This window comes from Notechis scutatus, chromosome 16 (genome assembly GCF_049901735.1).
Source record: "Notechis scutatus isolate UNSWTSFEM ecotype Mainland chromosome 16, rNotScu1.2, whole genome shotgun sequence".
Taxonomy (NCBI): domain Eukaryota; kingdom Metazoa; phylum Chordata; class Lepidosauria; order Squamata; family Elapidae; genus Notechis; species Notechis scutatus.
The window spans coordinates 3,544,487-3,569,434 of record NC_142024.1 but is presented as its reverse complement, the minus strand read 5'-3'; the positions used below and the strand labels follow the sequence as shown (position 1 = coordinate 3,569,434).

The window sequence follows — 24,948 nt, the reverse complement described above, 5'->3', positions numbered from 1 at the left end:
GGACTACAAATCCCATTGTCCCCCAGGGGTTGGGGTGGGAGGCGAACTAGGGGCTGGGAGGCGAACTAACTCCTATATCTAATACCCTGGATCTTCCCCAGATCTTCAAGCAAACAATCGGGAACAGATAACAGATCATCAGAGTTGGAAGGGACCTTGTAGGTCATCTAGTCCAACCCCCTCCTGCCCAAGCGGGAGACCCCTACACCGTTTCTGACAGACGGAAGTCCAATCTCCTTTTGAAGGTCTCAAGTGATGGCGCTCCCACAACTTCCGAGGGCAACTTCCGTTCCATCGGTTGGTTGTTCTCACTGTCAGAAAAGCAGCTAAATGAAAGGAAACCAAGTTTCCTTTCCATCCTGGATGCCTCCGGATCCCGGTCTGTTTCCAGAGGGGCTGCCTGGACACAAAGGAGCCACAGCCAATCAGTCGGTGGCGGCTGAAACCAAGTCTGTTTCCTCCAGTTGGGTAACCAGATGCTGAATAAAAATCCCAGAACATTCTGCCTCCAGCGGTTCATTGAATTTCCAGATTCTCCACACCTACAAAGGTTTCCCCAAGAGCAAACCCCTGCTCCCTCTTCACACTGATGAGGTTGCCTAGCTGAGTCATGAGACGTCTGCAAGAAAACCGCCAAACCACTTGGAGCACCAAGGGGGCCCTGGGTCTATTTGCTTTCCCTATGGTTGGCTGCACACCTGGCACCATAGCTGGATTCACACATGGCACTCAAAGCCTCTGGTTTAACGTGTGGTATGAAGCCAAGCGCTGCTGCTGTGTGGAAACCAGGGTGCCTCTTTTTCAAGATCTGGAGCAAACTCAGCACCCACGGCCAATTAGTAAACTATGGTTAAGCCCCCTCAATCCCTCCTTTGCTTTGAAATCCGGTTCAGAAAGCTTGTAGTAAGAGAAATGGCCACAAGGGGGAAGCAAACCCATAGAACCAAACTAGTTCTCTAGTTAGTACAACAGATAAACAGAAAGAAAATGACACAAAAGTGTGTATGAAATTGCTGGGAACAAGTTGATTTTGTTACTTCTGTGAAACCAGCGGAATGAGAAAGCGGAGAGTGCTAGCAATGACGTTAAGATTGCTTATTAAATGATATTTGCATTGCTTTACAAGTTATAGCTGTCACAGTCTCTCGCTGATTTTTTAAAAATTACTTTTAGGTATATCGCTGCCTAGCGAGTCAAGTTCTCTGGATATCTTATAATGCAGAAGCAAGAATCACAAATGTCACAAGGTAATCAAAACCATTTGGAAAACCCAGCACAAACCCAACTGAAAAAAAATAAAAATAAATTGCAGAATGCTTTAAATCAGGGGTCCCCAACCGCCGGTCCACGGACCGGGACCGTCCCAGAACAAGTCGTACCGGGCCGCTGGTTGCTGGGCGCCGCCATCTTTTTGCTAAAAAGTGCTTCCGGTGAGCTTTTCGGGTAGAAAGCTCACCGGAAGCACTTTTTCGTCAAAAAGATGGCGACGCCAGTTGATGCGGTACCGGGCGCGGCACCCAGCTGATGCCGGTGCCGGGCGCGGCGTCAAAAGGTTGGGATCACTGCTTTAAATGACTTAAGCACAGGGACATAAGGCCAGTTGAAATTTTCTTTTGCTGAAAATGCAGGCGGTTTGAAAGAAAGGCGGACTGGCGTTCACCGCTTCCCTCATGATTTTGCAGTATAACCACCATCCCCTCTGGGAAGACCATGGCAGAACAGAGATGCCATCACCGAGCAGGCCATGTTCCTGCTAGGTGTCGATTCACTGTGTTGGCTAAAAAAAAGAAGTGCAGGGTATTTATGGCACTTTCAACCAATGCGGAACTGTCTCGCCAATTGCTGCTACTAATGCTGCCCCCTTTCACATCACAGGGCTTCCAAACACTTGTCATGCCCCTGTTGGAGTCTCTTGGGAGCGGAGGAACAACCTTCAAGTGTGGCTTGAAGGTTGTGGAGGAAACTGGGGAAGGGCACAGGCCAGATGGGCATTCAGAGGAAAACCCAGGCCTCACCCCCTCTTCATCCTAGGGCACGCAGGGAGGAACCGATAGGGGAGCAATGGGAACTGCATGGTTTACAGGGGAGGAAAGGGCCCTGATCCCCTTCATGGGCTGCAGCTGTGAGGACTGTTTAAAAGGACAAACTAAGCATGGCCTAGTGCTGGAAGTAACAGGTGTTTTATTCTAGTCTGAGCTTATCTGTGTTTTGGCTTCCTCCCAACTGGGGTGGCTGTGTTATCTGGTAGAAGTCTGCAACTAATCATCCGTGCCTGCAGTAGTAATTCCTTCAGTGTGGTTTGTGTTTGGATTTTTTAATTCGTATTAACTTTACTTTGAGCGCAGACTGCATTTACTCCCTTCATAAACTGTTTTCTTTAAGAGCTTGATTTCCAACCGAGGATAATTGGACATTGGGACCAAGTTGGAGGCATTAAAGGAACTTTATTCTATTTTTGTGACTTGGTTATTTTTGTGTCACACCCCAGGTCATCTCAACACTCTTGCTCCCTTTACTGGATTTGACCCCAGACTCAAACCGAGTCAGAAGAGCAGGAGAAAGAAGCTATTCACCCCAATGAACTTTCCAAGGCCATTTCATGGGTACTTTTTTCCTAAACAGTCTATGCAGAAGTCAAACTTGGCATTTCACCCCCTCAATGCTGGACGATCAAGGTAAGTGAGACCTTCCAAAAGGACTGGTATCTGCTCTGGAGCAGGCTGCAACGCTCAAGTTTTGTTCCCACGGCAACTCTCAACCAACTGTAGTGTGCGTGTGTGTCATGAAAGAATGTTCTCTTGGCTGCAAATGCACAATAAGGGAATACAGACTTCAGAGTTCCCGAAGGATGTAATAAAATAAAGCTGTCCTTTTTTTCCTTCCTTCCTTCCTTCCTTCCTTCCTTTCCTTCCTTCCTTCCTTCCTTCCTTCCTTCCTTCCTTCCTTCCTTCCTTTCCTTCCTTCCTTCCTTCCTTCCTTCCTTCCTTCCTTCCTTCCTTTCCTTCCCTCTGCTTTAAAAATTATTCCTTCTAAATAGTTGAATGTGTAAGTTGTACAATATCACATTTCCTTAAAGTAAATGGCAGGAGAGAAATTGTTTCTTTCCCATTTCCAAAAATCACATCTCCATTTTGATAAATGTAGTATAGTATAAAGCCTTGGTGGCGCAGTGGTTAGAATGCAGTACCGCAAGCTCCTTCTGCTGCAGCCAGTTGCTTGCAATTTGGCAGTTCAAATCTCACCAGGCTGAAGGTTGATTCACCCTTCCATCCTTCCGAGGTGGGTAAAATGAGGACCCAAATTGTTGGGGGGCAAGAGGCTGGCTCTGTAAATCGCTTAGAGAGGTCTGTAAAGCACTATAAAGTGGTATATAAGTCTAAGTGCTATTGCTGTTTCATTTGTTCATTGTTACTTGGATTTGGTTTAAAGTAAGCATGCAAAAATTTGGAAGTCTTCCCTCTACAGGTTAGCAATAAACATTCTCCAGGTGTAAAAACAAAAACAAAAATAAATGGTTGGCAAACTAAGCATAATGGGTCATTTTGCCTTGGAGCTGGCATATCACATATATCCAATACATTTTTGCAAGCAAGAATTCCATAGGCTTGCTAGAGAAATGGCAGTTTGTAAAGCTCGTATTTTGAAGGCTGACAAGTTTTAATCTCAGCAGCTAATCACTCCATTTCACTGTAATTTTTTACAGCTTTTCCTCGGAACATTCAAAGAACTTTACTTTATGAGCTGATTCTTAATGAAAAAACTTTTTGGGCTGTTATCATTCTGTTGAATCACTGAAGCAACAATTCTGTATAATAGGTCAACTTCATTTTGTTAATCTGAAACCTGCTGAAAACTACTTAATTGAATCTGGGCAAAGGAGTTAACCAGCACTATGCACTGAAACATTTTGGAGTTTCTCAAATTGTGACTTCAGGGTCATTTCCCCGTTAATATCAACAGTATGTTTAAGTGTTGTCCAGAATCCTAGAAAAAGTTACTAAGTCATTTTACTTGGCAGAAAATCAGAGGAAGAACACAAAAATGTATTGGTAGAGAAGAGGCTACCACTTTTTAAAAAGAAGTATCTAAATTTCATGCAGAAATGACAGCAATCCTTTTCTTCTTCTTCTTTTTTTGCCCCCACCTTTTCTCCTTCAAGCAGTATTGAAGCCAAGCTGAGTGGAAAGAAAAATATTAACGTGGCAGAAAGATCGGATGGCCAAGTGACCCCATTTCATATTTTGGACAGCAGGAGATGCTTCGAAGCAAGCCGTAACAAGCGCAAGAGGCACACAAAACACTCTCTCCTCTGCTAAACACCCAGCAACGCAAAAGCAAACAAACCAAAAAAAAAAACCTCTTGTCCAAACATCAGTGAGTTTATTTAGCATTTTATTAGCCAGATCAGGTAGTCGTCATTAGCAATACCTCTTTAAAGAGTTCTTCTCAGCGAGCCTTCTAACTGCAAAAGTGATTTTAGGGAGAAATATTCCAGGCACACATATTGATCAAAGCCAGTCTCCCCCCCCCCCTTTTTTTTTTTGCTAATAGCCTGTTTAATGGGTTTTCTGCACTCTGTTTACTCTGAGTAGCTCAACTCCCTCCCTCAAAAGCTATGTCCTTTCCCTCAATTCAGTAGAGGTTAAATACAGGGGAGTGAATACGTTTCCACCACTGTGTATACATATGAAGAATCTTGAGTTGGAGGGACACCAGAGGTCAGTTATTCCATTCTCCAGCTAAGTGATAGAAATTCAGAATCAAGGGATCCCCCTTCTGTTGGAAGACACCCCTTCACCTGGGAGATCTTATAGGTTCTTGTACTCAGTCAGTATATACAGCCTGTCATTCCGCGTCCTGCAATGTCCAAGGATCACAACCAACCACGGGATCCTACATTTTGTCTCCTTTGTGCAGCAGGAGACGGGTGATTATCTGTCATAATCACATGAGGCAAGAGAAAACGGGAAGGAAGAGACCCATCACCGAGTTGCAGTGGGCTCCCAAAGGAAGACTTCCAAGAATGGCTCTTTTTTAAAATCCCTGTTGCTTCTGAGCCAAATACTGGGAAGAGCAGGGACATATTCTTAACGGGGGATTCAAACAAACAGGAGTGAGGAAGGCTTGGAAGAAGCAGCATAGATAGAAACTTTAGATCCAACGGAGGACATTCTTGTTATTCCAACGATCCCAGACTGACAGGTTCATCTAATTCATTTTATGGCTGGTTCAGACTCCAGGGACTGGCCCAGATATACCTCTTAAGCAGACTCTACTACCAAGAGAAAAGCGAGTGGGTTTGGACTCCTGACTCAAACCTTTTGATGAAAAAAAATATAGGATGCAGGCTTCCGATGAAGAGTTCTGCAGGATACAAACGTCGACGTGTCCCCACAACTAAGACCCTGGTCCATGTTGTGATTGTTGGTCTCTTTTCTTTTCGGGCCTTTCATCGCTTGTTTTTATCATGACATAATGATTCCTTGACAATGGCAATTTCCTCCTCCCTGACTCTTGGAGCTGCCTTCATCAGCTTAGCTGTCCTTCATCCTAAGATTTTTATTAATGCAGTTCTTCCTTCCTTATTTTGGCATCATCAAATGGCAGAGTCTCACAGAGTATAAAAATCTGTTAGGGGTTTTTTGTTCCTCGTTATCTTGGAAGGCAACAACTAAGAACAGAGGCAAGAGAAACTGGAGAAGAATTGGCAATGGGGGTAGCCAATAAGGAAAATATTGTTTTCTCCTGATTCAAGGAGACATGGATAGCACATTAACTCAGTAGTGGAGAAAGGGCCCCTCTTTCTTGCTTTCCTAACAGCATATTTTAAATGACGGTGCCAGCAGAAAAAAAAAATGCTCTCTGTTCTGTGTTTAACAGCAAGCCAAGCATCTAATTTTTCAGCTTATTATTTTTAAGCAATTTAAAAAAATCTCAAATAACCAATACCACTGAAATAAAACTATTTAAAGGGATAAAATCCCTGGAGGGAGGGGGAATGTAAGCAATCTCACAAGATAAAAGAACAAAGAAGCTGACCTGCACCCTCCCTTTAAAAAAATCATATATATATATAGATAATAAAGAGGAAGTTTTACAGGGCAGCCCTATACTTGTTTACCTGGTAGTAAACCTTATGAAATGAGCGTGCATAGGATTTACAGCTTACGTGTCTTGTATGCTTTCATAGGCCCAAAGTTGGAAAAAAAGTCTACAGAAACTTCTTGGTAACTGGAAGGATGACGTTTTTTAAAAAAGAAAACAAAGTTCTCTTGTACTTTTAAATTCTTAAGGGAGCTTCTGGTCCAGCCAGTAGCTTTGAGTTGCTGTTTTCATTTATAATTTTCTTTCCCGAATTCTGAAAAAAAAAAGAGAAGAAATCTAGAATTAGTGGTGGGTTAAACTTTAGGCAAGGCAGAATTTTGAGCAAGAATTCCATATGTTTAGGTGCTATTAATTCACTACTTTCTCTGACTACTTTTTGAAAAATGACAGGCAAAGCATTGTATAGAATCTAGTATGTTATTTTTAATTTAAAACCCCAGCTGGATGGAGGTTCACAAGACCAAATTAAAAGCCATGAAAGGACACACAGTTTGCTTGCCAGATATGTCAGGATGTCAGATGTTAAGCAGGGGTGGGATTCTACCGGTTCTGTCTACTTCTGTAGAACCGGTTGCTCTGAAAAGCAGCAGAGAGCATACATAGAACTGGTTCTATGTCTGCTGCTGTTTTGGCCCACCCGCCTGCCCGGGCTCTTACCTGACCTTTATTTTCAACCGCAGCCGCTTTGTGCGAGACAGCTGTGGTTGAAAAAGCAGGAAAAAAGTGCTTTTTCAACCGCTGCGCACCCACGCGCAGCTGTCCAGGCAGCTAGATGACGACGATATACACGCGCGAACAACATGTGAAATCACCGAACCGGTAGTTACACCAGTCGGATCCCACCCCTGATGTTAAGTGCTTAGGGGAGCTTGGTTCCACGTTATGAGGCGTGCTGCATTCTCAAGTGAAAAGAACAAGAAAAAGCAAAGGCGGTGGAGAAACATGTAGTGAATTACTGCACAATCTTAAGAATAGGAACAGATGACATCTGGCCATTAATATACTGGACTTGCGGAAAAAAGAGGGAAGGAGCGATAGGAGGAAGAGTAGAACCAAAAGAAGAAAGAGGACTCAGAACGACAAGAGCAATAAACCCTACTTATAAATGAAACCATGGAAGAAGAGAAAAAATTAGTGTTAATAAATATAAATGGCTTGAATCTGGCAATTAAAAGGAAACAGACTTTTAATAGACTAGAAAAATTAAAATCAGATATAATTTGCCTCCAGGAAGTACATATTAAAAAACAATATATTAAAGTTTTGGACTATCCTAGAATTGGTAATCTATATGCTTCTTTGGCACAACAAAGTAAAGAGTAGTTTTATATATTAAAGGCCGAAGTATGGATTTGCTTAGAATGCAATCTGCATTTGAAAATTAGGGTGTGAGTTCTGGTATGGCAAAAGAGATTGTAAAGCAGCAGAAAGATTCTTGGGCCTGAAGCAAACAGGCACAGCTCTGGTCCCCGAAAGATAATGTTGGCACATTGAAATCCTGTCCCATCGGCCTTTTCTGGAGGGAAAGGGTGACTCACGCACAGAGAACGGCTTGTAGTAAGCCCCTTGGCAGTCAGTTGTGGTGTGAGATAATGAAAGACTCCAGGGAAGGACCAACTCTGCAAGGCTGTGTTTCATCAAGCAGTTTCCAAATATCCCTCTCTCTTTGCTAACAAGGAGGGTGACACACATTTTCTCAGAAGTGAAACAACGGGACATTGAAATGGGGCAGGGGCGGGGAGAATCACCATCTATTCTTGCTGCCCACTTACCTTTATCTAAGTCAATATTCTTAGCAGGGAGAATCCTATTTTGTTCAGCTTTCTCCTTCAGGATATTGTTTTTGTAATCTGCAAGGAGAGAAATTGGTTAAGGAAAACATGATTTAGAAAAAGGAGACACTCAATCTTTTCCTTCCTTCCTTCCCTTTTCTCTCTTTCTTTCTTTTTTCTTTCTTTCTTTCTATTTTCTTCTACTTCCTTCCTTCCTTCCCTTCCTCTCTCTCTCTCTCTTCTTTCTTTCTTTCTTTCTTTCTTTCTTTCTTTCTTTCTTTCTTTCTTTCTTTCTTTCTTTCTTTCTTTCTTTCTTTCTTTCTTTCTTCTTTCTTTCTTCTCTTTCTAAAAACTATAAAAATAGAATTACAATCCAAGTGAAGATGCAGTTAACAGATGGGGAGGGAGGGAGCAGAATGGGGGGGGGGGAGAGAAAGTGAGGGTTTCTTTTAGATCTTAAATTTTCAGGTTAAACTTATTCAATCATGCAGTATGTGAGACTGAAGAAGCCACCGCTTCAGGGTGAAGACACACTTAGAGTGAATGAATTCACATATGGAGTGGACATTTTTGGCTTTTTTAACCAGAATTTGTTGAGGAACTGGTGATACTGTAGGATTTGCACAATACAATGGTTTGTTCACACACCATGCTACTGCCAAACCAAACAAACTGTTGCATGGTGCAAGGTCAGTATGTGGCAATGGAATATGTGAAAGCACCCCCTCCTCAAACCTTCTATCCTCCAAGACTTACCCAATTTAAAATCTTCACTTTTGTAGTTTGACAAATTTGTTGTATCCAATGGAACCTCCCTGAGAGTCAGTTCTTTCCTGGAAATACAAATACAAAGTTATAATTGTATTGTTTTGATTGTTGCAGTATTACTATCAGCATAGCATATCAGCAACCAGTTTTTCTCATGTATGTTTCCAATTACTGCTTCTATCAATTTATAGATACAAAGAACACAAGAGTGTGGACATTCTATACCGTTAATAGCAAAAGATATCTGAGTAGCACCCCAGAATTGGATGGCTACTAGAAGGCAGAAGATTATCAGATTTAATTATAGCTATTTTGAGAAAAGTTCTCTGGGATCACATTATATCTTTGAGCACAAGGAATATGAGTCTACTTACTCATCATATTTTTTCACATTGTATTGAAAACCTAAAATTAGAGTAAAGAACAGATATTAACACATATCCAGGAAGATCCTTGCCAGCACAGATAAATAAGAACAGCATAGTAAAGTCACACATTGGATTTTTTTAAATGGAAATAAACATGTTAGAGTTGAGATGATAAAAGGATGAAACTTCATTGAAGGATATACGTTCATGTTCAAATTAGGCCCCAGTGAAATGGGTATTTGATTTTTTTTTTCTTTTGCCACTGCTTGTGGCAACAGAAGATGCTTGTTTGTCTCATTTGGCCTCATTTTTTTGGCAATTGTCTCTTGGCAGCTGCCATTTTATCTTCCCAGCGTTGTCAGCCATTGTAATCTTTGGGGAGAAAAGGGTTACCCTCCTCAATGACAAACACGTGTTTTTTTTTTAATCAACCAGTGCTGAACAATTTTGCTTTTGAGGATTCTGGGAAAATAAAATGTTAACATAGGGATAGTCACCAAGAGTCTTTAAAAAACGAGAGAAAAATTCACCCCCCTCCACTTCCAAATGAGAACTGATCAAAATATATTCCTAAAAATAAACCTATTTGCATCTGTCTATGGAGATTCTCAGTCATCCAGGTCATGGCTGTCCCAAAAATGCTTTTTCAAAAAACAACTGGACTTTTTTTTTTCTTTTTCCTTGAAGACATTTCACTTCTCATCTAAGAAGCTTCTTTTCAAAAGGCAAGCGGACTTTTGTTTTTCCTTGAAGAAGTTTCGCTTCTCATCCAAGAAGCCTCTTCAGTGTTGAAGACATGAGAAATGTCTTTAAAAACAAAGGCCCGTTGCCTTTTGAAAAAGCACCTTTTGAATGGTCATTGGCAACTGTTTATTTCGTGTTTGATTTAAAATGCACGCAAGTTGGACGGAGCAAACTCCACTTGATTCTTAGGTATCTTAATTACATGGGTGACCCAAGGGGTTCCTGTCTAGAATTCCTTTAAACCCAGCTTTTCTATGTAACCTCTGGATAAATTCACAGGCTCACTTAAGCCCTACCAGTGGGAAATGGCATTCCACGGCTTAAAAGTAAAGGAGAAATTATGTAATAACTACAGTTCTGTCTTCCCAGGAGCAAACGGGGTCCTATAAAATGAGGAGGAAGTCATCCCTTGGAGTAGGGAAGGAGTAACAGAGGCCTGAGCTCACCTCTCCTGCGGTGCTGGCGAGTCACGAGAACTGCAAGGATCAAGAGCAGGATGAAGAGCAAGAGTGTAGCCAGAACGTAACCCAGCTGGTGGAAGAAATGAGCCCGACTCTCGGGGATGATGACATTGATCACATTGTGGTTCCGGCCTGAGTTAGGATCTAGAGATGATAGAAGATTTTTTGTTTTTTTTTAAATCAGCGGGTTGATTCACAGCTATAAAATAATTAGGAAAATTCACCTGGAGTCAGTCCTACTACCCAACCAGATCCCATGAAGAGAACATGCGAGCAATAACTTATTCACCATGTGGTATTCAGAGATACCCTGCTTCTGAACATGGAGCTTGTATTTCGGTATGATGACTAATGAACCTTGATCGACAGATTCTCTTTCTCCGTTAGTATATCGGGCCTCTATGAGCAGGATGTAGATAGCAGGGAGTTCCAGGTATTGCCTTCTTGTGACATTGATAGTGCCAGCTATCAATTCCACAGTGTGCCATTCTAAAGCACTCTCTTTGTGTGTGTGTGTGTGTGTGTGTCCCAGTTCCCCTTCCAATCCATATTAGAGCAGAAAAACAGCCCTCATGCTCCATGGGTCTCTCCACAAATGGGTGCCTGTTCCATTCTGGCCACCAGCCAATCGTTTTGATTTGGGACAGAGAAGAACTGTTCCTATCACAGGAAGGATCCTCAGGTTTGGTCGGTAGGAAAGGAGGGGTTCTATCCCTCAGCTACCCCCAATAACGTTTAGACATTCCCATCAAGATGTTTAAGCAAAAGCTTTTCCGCGTGGTTTGCTTTTAGCAGACGAAGCCCCAATGCCTAGCCTCCCTGTCTAGCAATCTTTCATACCAAGGTGCAGCTGCCTTGGTTGATGGCTACCAACGAAGAGCTCCAAGAAACAGTTTCCCCTTCTGCTCTTTCAGCCATTTGAAGGGGAAACTCCTTCTGAGTCACTCCAATCCTTCGGAGGCCCTTCAGTCCAATTCTCCCTACCGTCACGAATGAAGGCAAATATACGTGTCCCAGAACAATGCTGCAGTAGCAAGAGCCAATCTGGGTCAGTCACTGGGACCAGAAATTTTGTCTTCCAAGCTTTCGGACTCCTGCTGGAGCCCAGAGAGAGGCTAAATTAGAGAGAAGTTCCCAGGAGTCCAAAAGCTTCTAAGAGAAAACCTCTGGTCCAAATGACCGACCAAGATTGGCTCTTGCTACTGTCTCTGATGGAAGATTACTTTATGTTGTCAAACTGTCTAGTTCAGTAGAGTCACAGAAGAATGTAGATACCAAAAGAATGAGTTTCAATAAAACAAAATCAAACCACAGATGTGTGCACACAGGCAAAAGAAAAATAAATATTCAGGTTTCAAGCCAGGAATCCATTCCAATGCAGGGTGTAGCTGTAGCAGTTCTTTGGGTTGAACCAGAGAAGGGGAAGCAAGAGCAAGTTGCCAGTGTGAAATGCAGTTCATGAAGGGGTGCGTGTGTGTGTGTGTGTGTGTGTGTGTGTGTGTGAAGAGACATTTGGAGAAATACTTGAGTGAAAGAGTCAAAGGGTTATATAAATGCAGAGGACTCAGAGCAGCATTTTAGTTTTAGGCAGCATTTCATAGGTTAAAAAGGGAAGTTTGCATAAATCGAGAAGGAGGAAAGATCCCAAAAGATCTCAAAGAAACTCATTTTTGAGTAATTTTGGCGAAACCTCAAGAGATGAAACACAACACAGCCAAACACTGGAAGAAAACTGATTGCAAAAGCTTCTAAGGAAAATAGAACTTTAGCATGCAGCGATATTTTCTTCCTTGAAAACCATTGGCACGTTTTTTCTCAAGGCCACAATGCCGTGTACACACAGCCTGGGAAGGAATGTTCAGCACTGGACATCAAGAAAGCAGAGAAATGTTAAGCTTCAGACAAACCATCTGGAGAACTAGAGGCTGAAATTAAACATGAAACATATACGATTTTCCCCAAGGGGAAACCCTAGTTCAATTATCAGCATATTGACAACGCTATAGGAGAAATGTGGTCATATCTTATGGTAGAAGCTTGTGCAGGGAATTGTTACCTCTGAATTTTATTTTTATTGTTTTATTTTGTCAAGCGATTATAAGATAACAGGTAAGCATGGTTATAAATACATGAAATGGATACATATAAGAAAAAAGAAACAATAGGACAGGGATGGTAGGCATGTTGGTGCGCTTATTCATGCCCCCTATGAATGACATTCAGAAAAAAACTGCAAGAGAAAGCAAGATTACTATTATCTGTTGCCAGGAACAAGAAAGACGATACTATATCAGAGGTCCTTTGAGAAAGCAATTCATAAAACTATGAGGGTTTGTAATAAAACCTCCACATACAAAGCAAATCTACCTCTGACAAACCATGGCTGAGCAGCCACATTAGAGGAGAAGCAAATAATACAATCCAAGGATCCAACTGCCACATACATGTACTTAAAGGCAGCATAGCAGTGATAATACCATCCCTCAATCCACACCAAAATTCTGACTGAAAAAGAATAGGAATCTGAGTGAACTTAAAATCAGATCCTCCAAGAGTTAACAGCAGCTCTCGATGGAAGGCAGAGTAAAAATAAATAGGCCATGATGATCTTGTAAGCAGAATAAAATTTCCTGTTAGGAAAGGGTTCCAAACCTTGGAACTATGCCTGACATTAAAAGATCCAAGGAGATACTCCTCCTAGAGTTCGATCTCCGAGAGTTGAGGAACCAACTGAACTTCTCCTGCTGTTCAACAAAGATCCTTGCAAATATAAGGGCCCCGGGAGAGGGAGAGGAGTGCGGAGGAGTTGATTCAGTGAGTTTTCTTTGAGCGGACTTTCCAACGGAAGTCTGAGTTAGCTAAAAAGAAAAAAAGATGTTTTGCACAAGATAGAAAGAAGTGGGGATCTGGGACCAATTTCCTGGTTGCAGCTGCAAGAAAACAGACGAGCAGAGCAACTCAGAAACTGGGTCGAACAATTCCTCTCCTTTCTCATTTGCAAATGACCATTGGACTGTCAGACTTGTGACTTGTCCCCTTAAAACCAGGCCAAGGTCCAGGGTCATCTGCCTTGCCTTGAAATTCTAAATGATGATGCCCAAGGAGCCACCATCAGCTTATAATTGAAATAGGAAAAGGAAATGCCTTCAGAGTGATCCTAGGAGTTATATTTACAAGGTAAAGGAAATAAAGGAAATTGCCGGGTTTGCTTTGCCAAGTTCGTTACTTTTCTGATTGCAACCCTCAACAAACCGTGGATCTAGAGGCCAGAAAGAGAGGTGCAGCCCGCTCTTTAAGACCGCTGCTGCCATGATAGCTTTCTCCCACCTAGGGCCTGTCCCATTGTCCCTGTCCACCATGCTGTGAAGAGAGTTACCCTGAGCCGTTTAGAAGGAGCTGGGTTGGAAAAATCTGCCATATGGTCCCTGAGATTTTCTCAGCATCCCTTTCACGGTGAAATTCTCTGAAGCCCTGGAAGAGCTAAACCTAACAGTACTGGGCCATTTAAAAAATTCATTGCAGTGCTGCTAGGGGTGTTATTAAGCAGGGGATAAATATTAAACAAGCAATAAATATTTTAGATTGTTAATAAACAAAGGACTATGCCTGACAGGTTTGTTCTTTTTATTTGCCAGGCAATTTATTTATTAAAATTTCAGGATTTCCCCCCACCCCCATCTATCTGTTGATTAAAAAAAAAAAATCTTAGAAAGATGGAAGAGCAAACTCCTTGGTTCGGAGACAGGAAATGTGCAATGCAATAAAACTGGCTACTACCCCAATTAAAACTCTGCCCTAAAACATATTTTTATTCCCCAAAGCGCTTGGAATGAGCAAGTCCAAATATATATATATTTACATCAGTCCTTGCAATGTAACACGTGGACAGCTTCTGGAATTTAGAATTGCTTCTTAGATGAGAGAGCCCATCCTTTTTTTTTTAGACCTCAATTATCAATTGCTTTACGTTAATTGCTTAAGTGGGTTAATTGCTTACCTGGTGCTGGGGGATTGGGATGCGTGAGATTCACCACCACTTTTTTCTCTGGTTCTGGCTCCACCACCGAGACCAGGAAGATCCTCCGTTCGTGGAGGCCGCAGTAGTGGTGGTGCAGGTGACAGGAGTAGATCCCTTCATCCGCGGCCTCCAAAGAGGAGATTCTCAGCGAGAAGTCGCCCAGGGCAAAGGCCTTGTCGGTGATGTTCATCTTTTGCTGGAGGAAGAGAGGCCCGTACAGGCGGCCTTCGCCAGAGGCATACAGGTCAATGAGCCGATCGGCCCGGTCGTGAGGCACTCCTGGGGGCTGCCTGTCCCAGTGGACGACTTGTTGATCCTCCTCCTCATCTCGTCCGGTCCAAACCTGGTTCCGGTTGATGCAAGGAAGTATCACCGCACTCCCTTTCAGGGCAACGATCACCACTTTCTCTCCGTCCCAGTATCTCTGGACTTCCCCGGCTGCAGAAATTGCACACAAGAGCAAAGAATAAATTGGCTTCCAGGGAGGCTTGTCGTGCGCTAGGGAAGTGTGAAATCAGGCAGTTCAAGGGAATATAAAGATTTATTGCAAACTTAAGCTCTCTACAAGAATCTGAATGCAAATTGGCAGTAGATAAGACTCGAAGGAATTCAAGGTGGGCTGGACCTAGATCTCTTGTGGTCCCCTTCCAACTCTGTTAATCTGCTAACGAAGGGACTCCCGATTGAAATAATTGATCCCTCCCTTGGGCTCAGCCTGGTCATCTCCTACAATGCCATTTCATACAGTTCCCTCCAAAGGGCAATTGTCATGCCCCTGTCGGAATCTGATTCGGAGGGGGAAGCTGAGCAGCTGACAGGAAGTGGGAGTGTGGCTCCACTGGCTGTGGAAGAAACTGGGGAAGGGCAAAGTCCAGCTGGGCAGAGCAGGGGAGAGGTAGAGCAAGGCAGAGGGAATTTGGAGAAAGATCCAGCCCCCCCTTCATCCTAGGACATGCAGGGAGGAATGGAGAAGGGAGCAACATGGGTTGTGCGGCTTACAGGGAGGAAAGGGCCCTGATTCCCTTCATTAGCTGCAGCTGGGAACACAGTATTTTAAAAGAGAAGTTGTGCACAGCAAACTGTTGAGAGCAAATTGTGAATTATCTGGTATTGTCAAGGCTTGTCTGTATTCCTGGCGTCTTCCCAACTGTGTGTATTTTGCTGGTCTTTCCAGTCTGCAATTCCTTCTCCTGCCCTGTCAAGTTAATTACTGCAGCTTGGTTTATGTGGTTTTTTAGTTACAGTTTGTATGTACTTTGTTTTCGGACTGAATTTCCTTCACTTAAAGATTGTTCCTGGGAGAGTTTTTTTTCTCCAGCTGAAGGTAACCTGGACATTGGGGGCAAAGTTGGAGGTACTAAAGGGAATCTTCTTATTCCTTTGTGCCACAACCCGGGTCATCACAGCAATTCTCATAGAGCATTAGAACCCTTCATACCCATGGTTTTCTACAATAATAAGCGGCCCAGTGTCACTCAGTAGAGAAACAGGTGACATACAATTTTAATAAATAAATAATCGGATGTCAAGGAGAATGCAAAAGCAAGTACAAAGGCAGAATGGATTTTCTTAGTCTTTACAAAATCTAGATACATCACGGTTTCCCAATTCTCTCCACCGATTCTTTGTGTGGAAGATGTGGGAGTCAAGATACTGTACATTCTGAAGCTGGCTTTAGATATTAGCCACCCAAGCCAAATTGTCCATTAAGTGGTATCTTAATCTCCATCTCTGCTACGTTAGGACAAAACCCAGATGGTGATCATCTGCCTTGTTTTTTCTGCTTTGCACAGAAGAACAGAGGGACTGTACAAATAGTGTGTTGTAACTTTGACATAAGAATGAATTGCTGCAAAATATCTAATAAACATCTAATAAATAAAAATCTGACTCATTCAGTGTATCAAATGCAAAAAGGAAAATCGGGTTCCAATCCCATGTAGCTGATGGGTCTCTTAACTCTCAGCTGAACTTACTTCGCAGGCTTGTTGTTTAAATAAAATGCACTTTTTAGGAAGTATTCTATCTTTCTAATGAGATGTATCCTATTCCAATATAAGGTACTATAAACTGTCAAAAAATGTTCCAGCGTTTCCAAAACAGGGAAATTGAAAATTTTCTTTGCTTCCTTGTATTGAAGCTCTTGGAAAGTTCTTTTAAAAATGTCCTACAAATTTTTGTGGAGTGGGTAGGTGGGGATAACTTTTTTTTCCAAAAAAAACCCCACACCCTCCCCTCAACAAATGACATTGCTTGGTAAGAATCAGTGCTCAGGCACTGATATATTTCTATTTTCTCAATCAGAGCAAGATTGCTTGTCCTCAGAGATTGAAAGGAAAGGTTTTCTTCCAAAAAAAATTGCAAATCCCATTTTCTTCACTAACAAAAAGCGCATCTTAGTTCTCCAGGCCTTTTCTCTGCAGCCTTGTGACGGGAAATGCTTGGTTGGCCACAAACATCTCAATTACAACTCCCTAGACTTCTCATTTGCTCCATGCTGAACAGCAGAAAGGCCCCTTCCAAAATTGCTCCAAACAAGGCTACATGATTTAATGACTGAGAAACACCGAAAGAGAGCAAAAATAAAGTTGCAGAAACAAGCCACGTGCACACACATTCCTCCTCCTGTTGATTCCCATTCGCACATTCCTCCTATTCACTCCCACTCAAGAGGTTCCCCCCAACTCCCCCAACTGCTTACCTTCTTCAGTGACCTCAAGCTGCAGCTGCACTGTTTCATACAGATGGCAGTAATGGTGGTGGAGGTTACAGGAATAAATTCCTTGGTCGCTCTCAGCAACATCTTCATTAGAGGAATAAAGAGAAGGAGATAATTTAGACCACTAGATATTAGAATGACAGGAAGAAGGTAAATGACACATGTATCACTGTTGGAAGTCCAATCTATAACAGTGCAGGAATCCAGTGCAACTGTAAGTATTCAAAACATCTGATTTTAAACACCTGTAAGGGAGGGAAAACTTGCCACCTCTCCAGAAAGTCTCTTCTACAGTGAAACGTTAGGAAAATACCTCCTTCTGGTTACAAACCCCCTTTTCTGCCATTTTAGAGAATGAGCAACTTGAAGGGAGAGAACTATCTGTAACGCAAAACAAAGCAACAAACTAAAAGGGAAAAGCTAAACTGATGTTTCGGGTTATGAGGCTAGTGAATTGGGCAGTGATCTTGGCAGAACTTGAAAAAAAGATAAGCAAGGTCGGAGCTAATTGGTCCTTAGATAGGGCGCCACCAAGAGATCACAGCTGTAGGCAAAATTGGGAAGGAAAAGAGAAACATTGTGGCACTACTGTGGCTAAGGAAATTAACCTGCCATAGTCAATAAGAGTCAAACTCAACTTGAGAAACTTTTTAACTTTTAAACCCACCACTAACCTCAGTATTAATAAACTCAGTGTTTATAAGGAACCCATTGGTATGTACTGTACCAGAGAGAGGGACAATATTTTCCTTCCGTGGCAATGAGGTTCTTCAGTGGGCACATTTGGAAGAAGGAACCCCGAAGGAGGAAGTGAAACTATTTGGCATCTGAGAACAGCTCACCCTGCTGCATTTTTATTTTTCATTAATCTATCTTCTACAAATTCCTATGGATTTTGTGATTACGATAGCTAGTCCTTGGGCAAGCCCTTGTGGGAACCACTTTTTGTTTTAAAGCAGGAGGAGAAATAAGTTCGGTTGATGAATAAATCCACACTTCTCTTTCAGAAAAAAAAAAAAAAAAAGGCAGATCAATGGATGCATGCAGGGCAGCAGCTACCTTGGACCATCAGTGAAAAGTTGCCTTCCGTAAATGCGTTTTCAGGCATGGAGATCCGCCCCTGGTTGTACGTGTGGTAGACACGCCGATCCCCGGCGGAGTACATGTCGCACAGCCTCTCCGCCGCCTGCTGGCTTCGGTAGAGATCCCAATGAACCACCCGCTGGCGATCGTTCAGACTGTCCTGAGTCCAGACCATGCGGTAGCTCTTGCAAGTGAGAACCGTCCGGGAACCTTCCTTGGCGGTGATGTTTACTACGGACACCACCATGCTTTCTAGATTAGGTGCATCTGCTGGGACTGCAGCAGGAGGAAAGGAAAGGAGATGTAGAATAAGGGAGGTCTTCAATTGAGAATGGGTAGCATCCATCTACATATTGAACCGAAAGCCTAACGAAAGTCAGGGAGGAGATGGACTCTCTGTTCCCTCTAGCCCAGGGGTCTGCAACCTGCGGCTCTGGAGCCACATGCGGCTCTTTCGGCCCTCTGCTGCGCCTCCCTGATCCCATCACTGGCTGGCTGGGTTGTTGTATGGAATACATGCCTTATTTCCAAAATGCAGGAGTGTAAAGCTAGAGTCTTATTCTCACTTACCAGAATATGGATGAACGGCAGCTTCTAAAATGGGAGAAAAGAAAAGTTTTTAGTGTCCGAGGCCAATTTAAAGTAACAGTATCAACCGCCAGTTGATACTGGTGCCAAGTCCTACACCAGTGCCAAGTCCTATACAGAATAGAAGGTATATTTCAGAGAAAGCCAAGGGATGAAGTTCTTTAGATGTAGGTCTGGGGCTATCTGTCAGGCCTAAAGAACTAGATCTCCTACTGCAACATTTGGTTGTAGATCTTTCATCTCAGGAGACCATTCAAAGGGCCCATCCGCTGGGATTTTCAAAAGCCAAATTGTTTTTTACAGTTGCCGCAGTTTTTCAACCTAGTGCACCCCCAACCCCAGTGGCTGTTCCAAAGCAAAATAAAATAAAAACTGCCTTCTACCGCTGCACCAGAGAGCTGCACACCTGTGTAGGTTTGCCAATCACAGGGCAGATAGGATGTCACTCCAGAGTTCATTCCCCAGAGGATCCTGTTGCCTGGAAGAGCTTTATAGCTCCCGCTGCCTTAAGAAAGTTCAAAACATTCTCAAAGATCCATCTCATCCTGGGAACCCTTTTTTTGAACTATTACCATCTGGCAGACGGTACAGAATAATAAAAACGAGGATAAATAGGCTGAAAAACAGCTTCTATCCCAGGGCAGGAGCTCTTTTGAATTCTGCTGTATAGTGCAGAGTTGGTGCGGTGTCTGAGGTTTCCGGTTCAATGTGTGGAGTGTGAAGGATGTGTGTTTGTGTTTATTTTCATGGTCATGATGTGCACTGAAGATGGTGTCTGATTTCCTTGTATGAGGTGCAAGGACAATAAAGTAAACTCAACTAAAAAGGCCTGTCAGAGGCTAGATGAAGCTCTCCCCCCATTTCTCATAATTGGTGGTCTCTGAAGAGGATTTTATGTTTTCATGTTTTTGTATGTGTATGTTTGTGTTTAAAAAAAAACACAACTTTATTTAAAAGGAAAAAAAGTTCCCCTCTTCCATGAATGTTCCACAGAGGCCAAATTGCACCCTTGGCATTGCTGTGGTGGTGCCAGGCAGCAACAGCACAGCATCTAATTCCCTTCTTGTCTTGCTACTGTTACTCATTAACTAAGCTGTAGTCTTGACAAGAACTAAGGGGTGGGGGCAATGGACTCAGCACTGAAGAGGTTCAAACTGAAGCTGGACATCTATCTGTGGTGATGCTTTCTGTGACACCTTAAGTAAACCTTAACCATCAGTCTAGTTGCTATTAAGAACCCTGCAGATCCTTGAAGTCTCCATCCCAAAGACTGGAAGCAAAAGGACAATTAGGAAACCTTTTTTTCCTTATTCTTTAAAAGAGAAGATGTGACCAGCCTGAATTCCAGCATCGAAGCATGAATTTCATGCTCTCCTTGACTACATAACCCCAGTGATTTCTTAAGAGATTTGCTAAACGGGTGCTGTTACGAATATCAGGGAGGACATTCCCTGGCTAAGAGCTCTCACTCCTGTTTAGCAAGATTAATCTGATGGAACTTGATGGCCCTGGGACACACCTTTTTGATGGTATCTCTATTTGTGGGGTTGGGGAGGAATTTTCACCCTTTGTGCATCCCAGCTTAACGTAAAGAATATACTTGCGTATTGCAATGATTCAACTGCAGACAAATTCATTTGGGGGGGAAAAAAATAGAGATTGGTTGTTCTTCCAAAGAAAGCAGGAAACACACCAGATGTGCCATGGCTCAGAACTGCACAGATCCCTTTAACCCTTTTTTTCCTTCTTTCTGCCAAATTTAGCGGCAGAGGGAACAGACAACTCCCCCACCCCCCAAGACCTGCTGGCATGGCTAACCTTAGTTGGAGATCTAAGCAAACAGTGTGTGTTTGGTCTATGACTGTAAATGTAATTTTTAAAAAAAAAATGCACTCAGGTGTTTATAAAACAAAGTGGGCAACCTTTTTCCCCCCACAACTCCTGCCGGGAAGGCATCAGGTTACCAACTTTCTACCTTCTTGCCTGCTGTTTTGTGGTTCTTAGAGCAATAGAACCCAGGTTTTATTGGCAGTCTACCTCAGAATTCCGTTTGCTATGCAGGCCCAGCGTAGAAAAGGAAACCCTTTTTTCATGCCCTACTTCGCACTTATTGGAAACAGGATGCCGTGCAGCTAGACAATCTAGCCCAAAATATACAACTGATGTGGCTAAGGCGCAGCGCTAAGGAAAAGTAAAGATTGGATTCCACAGATTCAAGGGAGCCCCTGCCTTAGTTTTTTGACCCACACCTGGAAGGCCACAGGAAACACCTGAACGTTACAGGTAGTCCTTGGCTTTACAACCACAATGGAGGGCAACATTTTCACTGCTAAGTGAGGCAGTTGTTAAGTGAGCCTTGCCCCATTTTTCAACCTTTGTTGCCATAGTTGTTAAGTGAATCACTGCGACTGTTAAGTTAGTAGCACGGTTGTAAAGTGAACCTGGTTTTCCTTTGTCGGAAGGTCGCAAAAGAGGATAATGTGACTCCAAGACACTGCAAGCGTCCTTTTTTTCAGTGCAGTTGTGACTCGAAATAGTCACTAAACGAATGGTTGTATGTTGAGGACTACATGTACATTTATATGTATGGAGCTTTCTAAGGGCTTCCGGGTCAGACGTTTTGACCTGTCAGGTCTGCATGAAGCAGGTAAAATCAGTTTTGCACCATTGATGTGATTCAGACAATTGGTGCCATCCTGTGTGATTTAGAAAAACTATTTGATCCAATTCAGACATTCAGATCGAACTGTCCAATTGGGTTGATCTGAATTTTTGAAGCAATTGGTCAAATCAATTTGGAGGAGGTCTCTGATAGAATTTGACAACCAGACTTGACTTTTCAGTTCAGCCCAAAAAGTAAATTTAATTGTGAGATGTGATCAGACCACTACTGAATGGAATCTCCTGTTTGAATAGTTGCATATTTCTCTTATTATATAAAAATAAATAATATTTGGTGAAAGCAAAAGTGCTTAGGATGAGGGGGAAAGTACAACCATAACAACCACTTTTCTATTCTTTTAAAATATTTTTCTTTAAATAGGATCACAAACCTCTTTTAAAACAAAACAAACACAATACTTTGTCTTAGAAAGAAGAAAATACAAATAATTTCCACGGCTGAATATAAAAGGTTTTTGTTGGTTTACGACAGATTCAAATCCTTAATCACAAGTCAAACTTTGATTTAAGTACTCCCTAGCAAATGTAAAAGTCTCTTTGAGAAATAAAAACAAAGACTGCAAAGTCTTTTGTTCTGGATCTGTGTTGCAGAAAAGGCAGAAGTTATGAGAAGGGTTTTTTTTAATGTCACCAAATTCTTTGTTTACTTAAGGAAGAATTCAGTATATCCAAAAATATACATCTGCTTGCATTGGCAGATTCCAGTCTTCCCATATCTTGGCTTTAATGTTAATTGGTAACTATCTCAGCTGCTGTGTATATTTTGGGTGTTTTTATAGTTTTGGAATTGTAAACTGCCCAGAATAATTGATTAAGATGGACAGCTAAAGGCATCGAATAAATAAATCTTTCTGAAGTAGCTCCTTCACCATTTTTTTTAAAATGTAAGATTTTATCCGGTTTACAGTCAATATATCACATTTTAGTATTTAGTATTTATTTGATTTGTCAATCACTTACAAGGTACAGGTATAAGAATAAATATAGTTTTGAATACATGAGATAGATATTTATAAGAAAAATAAAAAAAACAAAAGGACAGGGATTATTAAATAGCAATCTAATCAATCAAAATTAGCTATCTCCAGTTACTTAACTAAATTCACTTTGACTACCACTGCTATTATTTAATATTTAAAGAGCCTTGTTTTTAAAAGTTATTTTAACACTTCCTCTCTCCCCTTTGTTATATGCTGCTTTTTTCACCAATACTTCACATTTATTTGGAAAAAACTTCTTTCCTCTGGCGAAGCATAGTTACTTGGTGGATAGCTCCATTTTGCAAACAGACAGCTGTAGCTAGAGGAATTACATTCACTGATAAAAAAAGTAAGGTTCTAAGTTTTCCCAACGAGTCTCTCAGGATGGCAGCAGGAAGAACTATGCTAATATAACATTAACTTTTCCTTACTGATTCTGTTCCTCTGCTTATGCTTGCTGAGAGACATGCACCACACAAACTTTTGCTTATCATATGTGCTGTACCAGAAAGACAGCATCTAATAAAAGTATATGCTTCATGCTGCCATTAAAAAATAGATCTAATACATCAAAAGTGGCCAAAATAAACTCAAGCCAAGCTTGATTTTTTTAGCCAGATTGTGGCTAAGGGTCTTCTTTGCCAAAACCAACTGGCCAACCAATCAATAAAATTCTATCCAAGCAAAGATGTATTTTACTCTTCCTCTCAGCGGTGCAAAACTCACAAAACGTATTTTCATTCCAACGGAGGAACCCATGAAAGCGCTATAGATGGGACACTCCTCAAAATAACCAAGATAATGCACCTCCCCCATATTTACATATATCATTCCCAAAGGATGTGCAATATCTAACATTTGCAGAAAAGAGGAAGAAAGAGGGCTGTGCACGGACACACAAAGAAAATTAATCCCTGTTTTTCAAACTTACCCTGGAGAACCAACAAGAGAGCTAAAAGGAATTTGCTAGCTTGCTCCATGTCTCTCTTTCTTCTTTTCTTCAAATCTTCCCCTTGCTGCTTGCTTGAAAACACTTATGATCTCATCCGTTTACAGCCCCAAAACATGGATATACAGCAAACCTCTTTCCATAGCACAACCCTTTCCCTCCTGTCTCCTTCTTTCTTTCTCTGGCTTGCCAGCCCTCCCACCTCTGTCCAATCCTATGGCTCAACTTCTACATAACATACATACTATCTGAACTTTCCGCAGCCTTACACAGCCAAAATGACTTTTGATGTAACAGTGATTTTTAAAAATCTAGTAACGTTTTGCTGGCTCCGCTCCTCACAGCTCCAAGTTTCAAAGACAGTTCCGCCCACCCTCCTCCTCTTTTGGATATATGGTATTAATTTTCTGGGCATTTACAGAATCCAGTTTTCTTCTTTTCCTGCTTAGGCTGACTTTCTGCCAGATGTTGTCTATATATCTTTTCATTATCCCCATTTCCCTCCTTTTCTTAAAAGTTTATTCTTTTGATTTGTCCATCTCAACTCTAGATGGCTTTATGTCAGCTTCAAAACAGTTCAGAAAAAACACGGATGAAACAAGGTCAAATTAATATTACCCACACATCCTTATTAGACCACATTTCTATAGGAATAAAACATTTGGACTTAGTCTTTGTACCTTCCAGGGATAGGTGACTTCGTTAAGTATTCAGTGTGTCTTAGTTCCATCTATTTTCACTCATAAATTCATATTTTCAGATTTCTATGGCAGTTTGTAAACTAACACAAACAGAACTTCATTATAATCCAAAACAGATTTTCTTCTGCAGCTTTTGCCAACATGCAGGTTGTGATGCATGTCCTAATGAGTGCCATTTTTTGTAAACAAACTCTCTTGGATTTCAGCATTTTATTGGCATCTTTCTCTATCATTCCCATGATTGGATCTGATAATCCAATAATGGATTAAATACATCACAACATTTAAGAACTGAAGACATTAAGATAATGGAGTTCCAATTTATTTATACATCAGAAGCAGGAGGATCAATGCTTTATTATAGGTAGGGGCTGTATAGCAGAAATATTTTCCCCAAAACATATCCTTGGAACCTTTCAAAAAAAATACTTTGCTTTAGCTCTTTCCATTCACATATTGAAGACAGCATGGACATAGCCACAAAGCTTGCAGGAGTTGACCTTGGACTCAAAGGAGATTTTTTTCCCCCATGCAGAATCCTTTATGCAGAAAGGATCAAGGTTTCTTGATAAGAGGAAATTCTTCACCAAATAACAACTGTGATATGGTCTAACAATGTTCTATTGGCACCTGTTTAGTATCCCGAACCTTCAGTTGGGCATCTAAAAGGAATCCAGCTAACAGGGTTAATAAAGTTTTGCTGCTGGCAGGGCAGGTTTCTTGTGCAATAAAGGCATCCCTTGAAATGTAGCCACAATTATAGGCCTGCCAGACATAATCTGCTATTACTCCCATGACTTCACCCATCCTGGAATCTATCGGGGACGTTGTCTTATAGAAGTCTTTCTGTGCTCTAATTGTTCTCTACTCCGGCGCCTGGTTTCCCCCAACCCTACAAATTGACACTCGGGGGCTCCACCCCTGTGGAAGGCTGCCCACCTGAACCTGAACAGAAGCAATAATGCAAATCTAAGGTCTCCTCAGAAAATTCTCACCGAATCAAAAGAAAA

At 41.9% G+C, this 24,948-nt stretch overlaps 1 protein-coding gene and 1 long non-coding RNA gene across 2 annotated transcripts; one reads left to right on the top strand and one right to left on the bottom strand.

Annotated features, from left to right (window-relative positions):
- The first annotated feature begins 2,379 nt into the window (after window positions 1–2,379).
- LOC113421247 (uncharacterized) lies at window positions 2,380–5,094 on the top strand. Its single transcript, XR_003372152.2, has 2 exons — window positions 2,380–2,675; window positions 4,163–5,094. It is a non-coding gene; the product is annotated as an uncharacterized LOC113421247 (long non-coding RNA).
- MXRA8 (matrix remodeling associated 8) lies at window positions 4,533–23,609 on the bottom strand. Its single transcript, XM_026681523.2, has 10 exons — window positions 23,220–23,609; window positions 18,609–18,632; window positions 18,015–18,314; window positions 16,938–17,039; window positions 14,216–14,674; window positions 10,204–10,362; window positions 9,020–9,050; window positions 8,634–8,710; window positions 7,878–7,955; window positions 4,533–6,358 (listed from the first exon to the last, which is right to left on the bottom strand). The coding sequence occupies exons 1-10, from the start codon at window positions 23,266–23,268 to the stop codon at window positions 6,333–6,335; spliced, it is 1,305 nt and encodes a 434-aa protein (XP_026537308.1). The 5' UTR covers window positions 23,269–23,609; the 3' UTR covers window positions 4,533–6,332.
- Window positions 23,610–24,948: the final 1,339 nt, after the last annotated feature.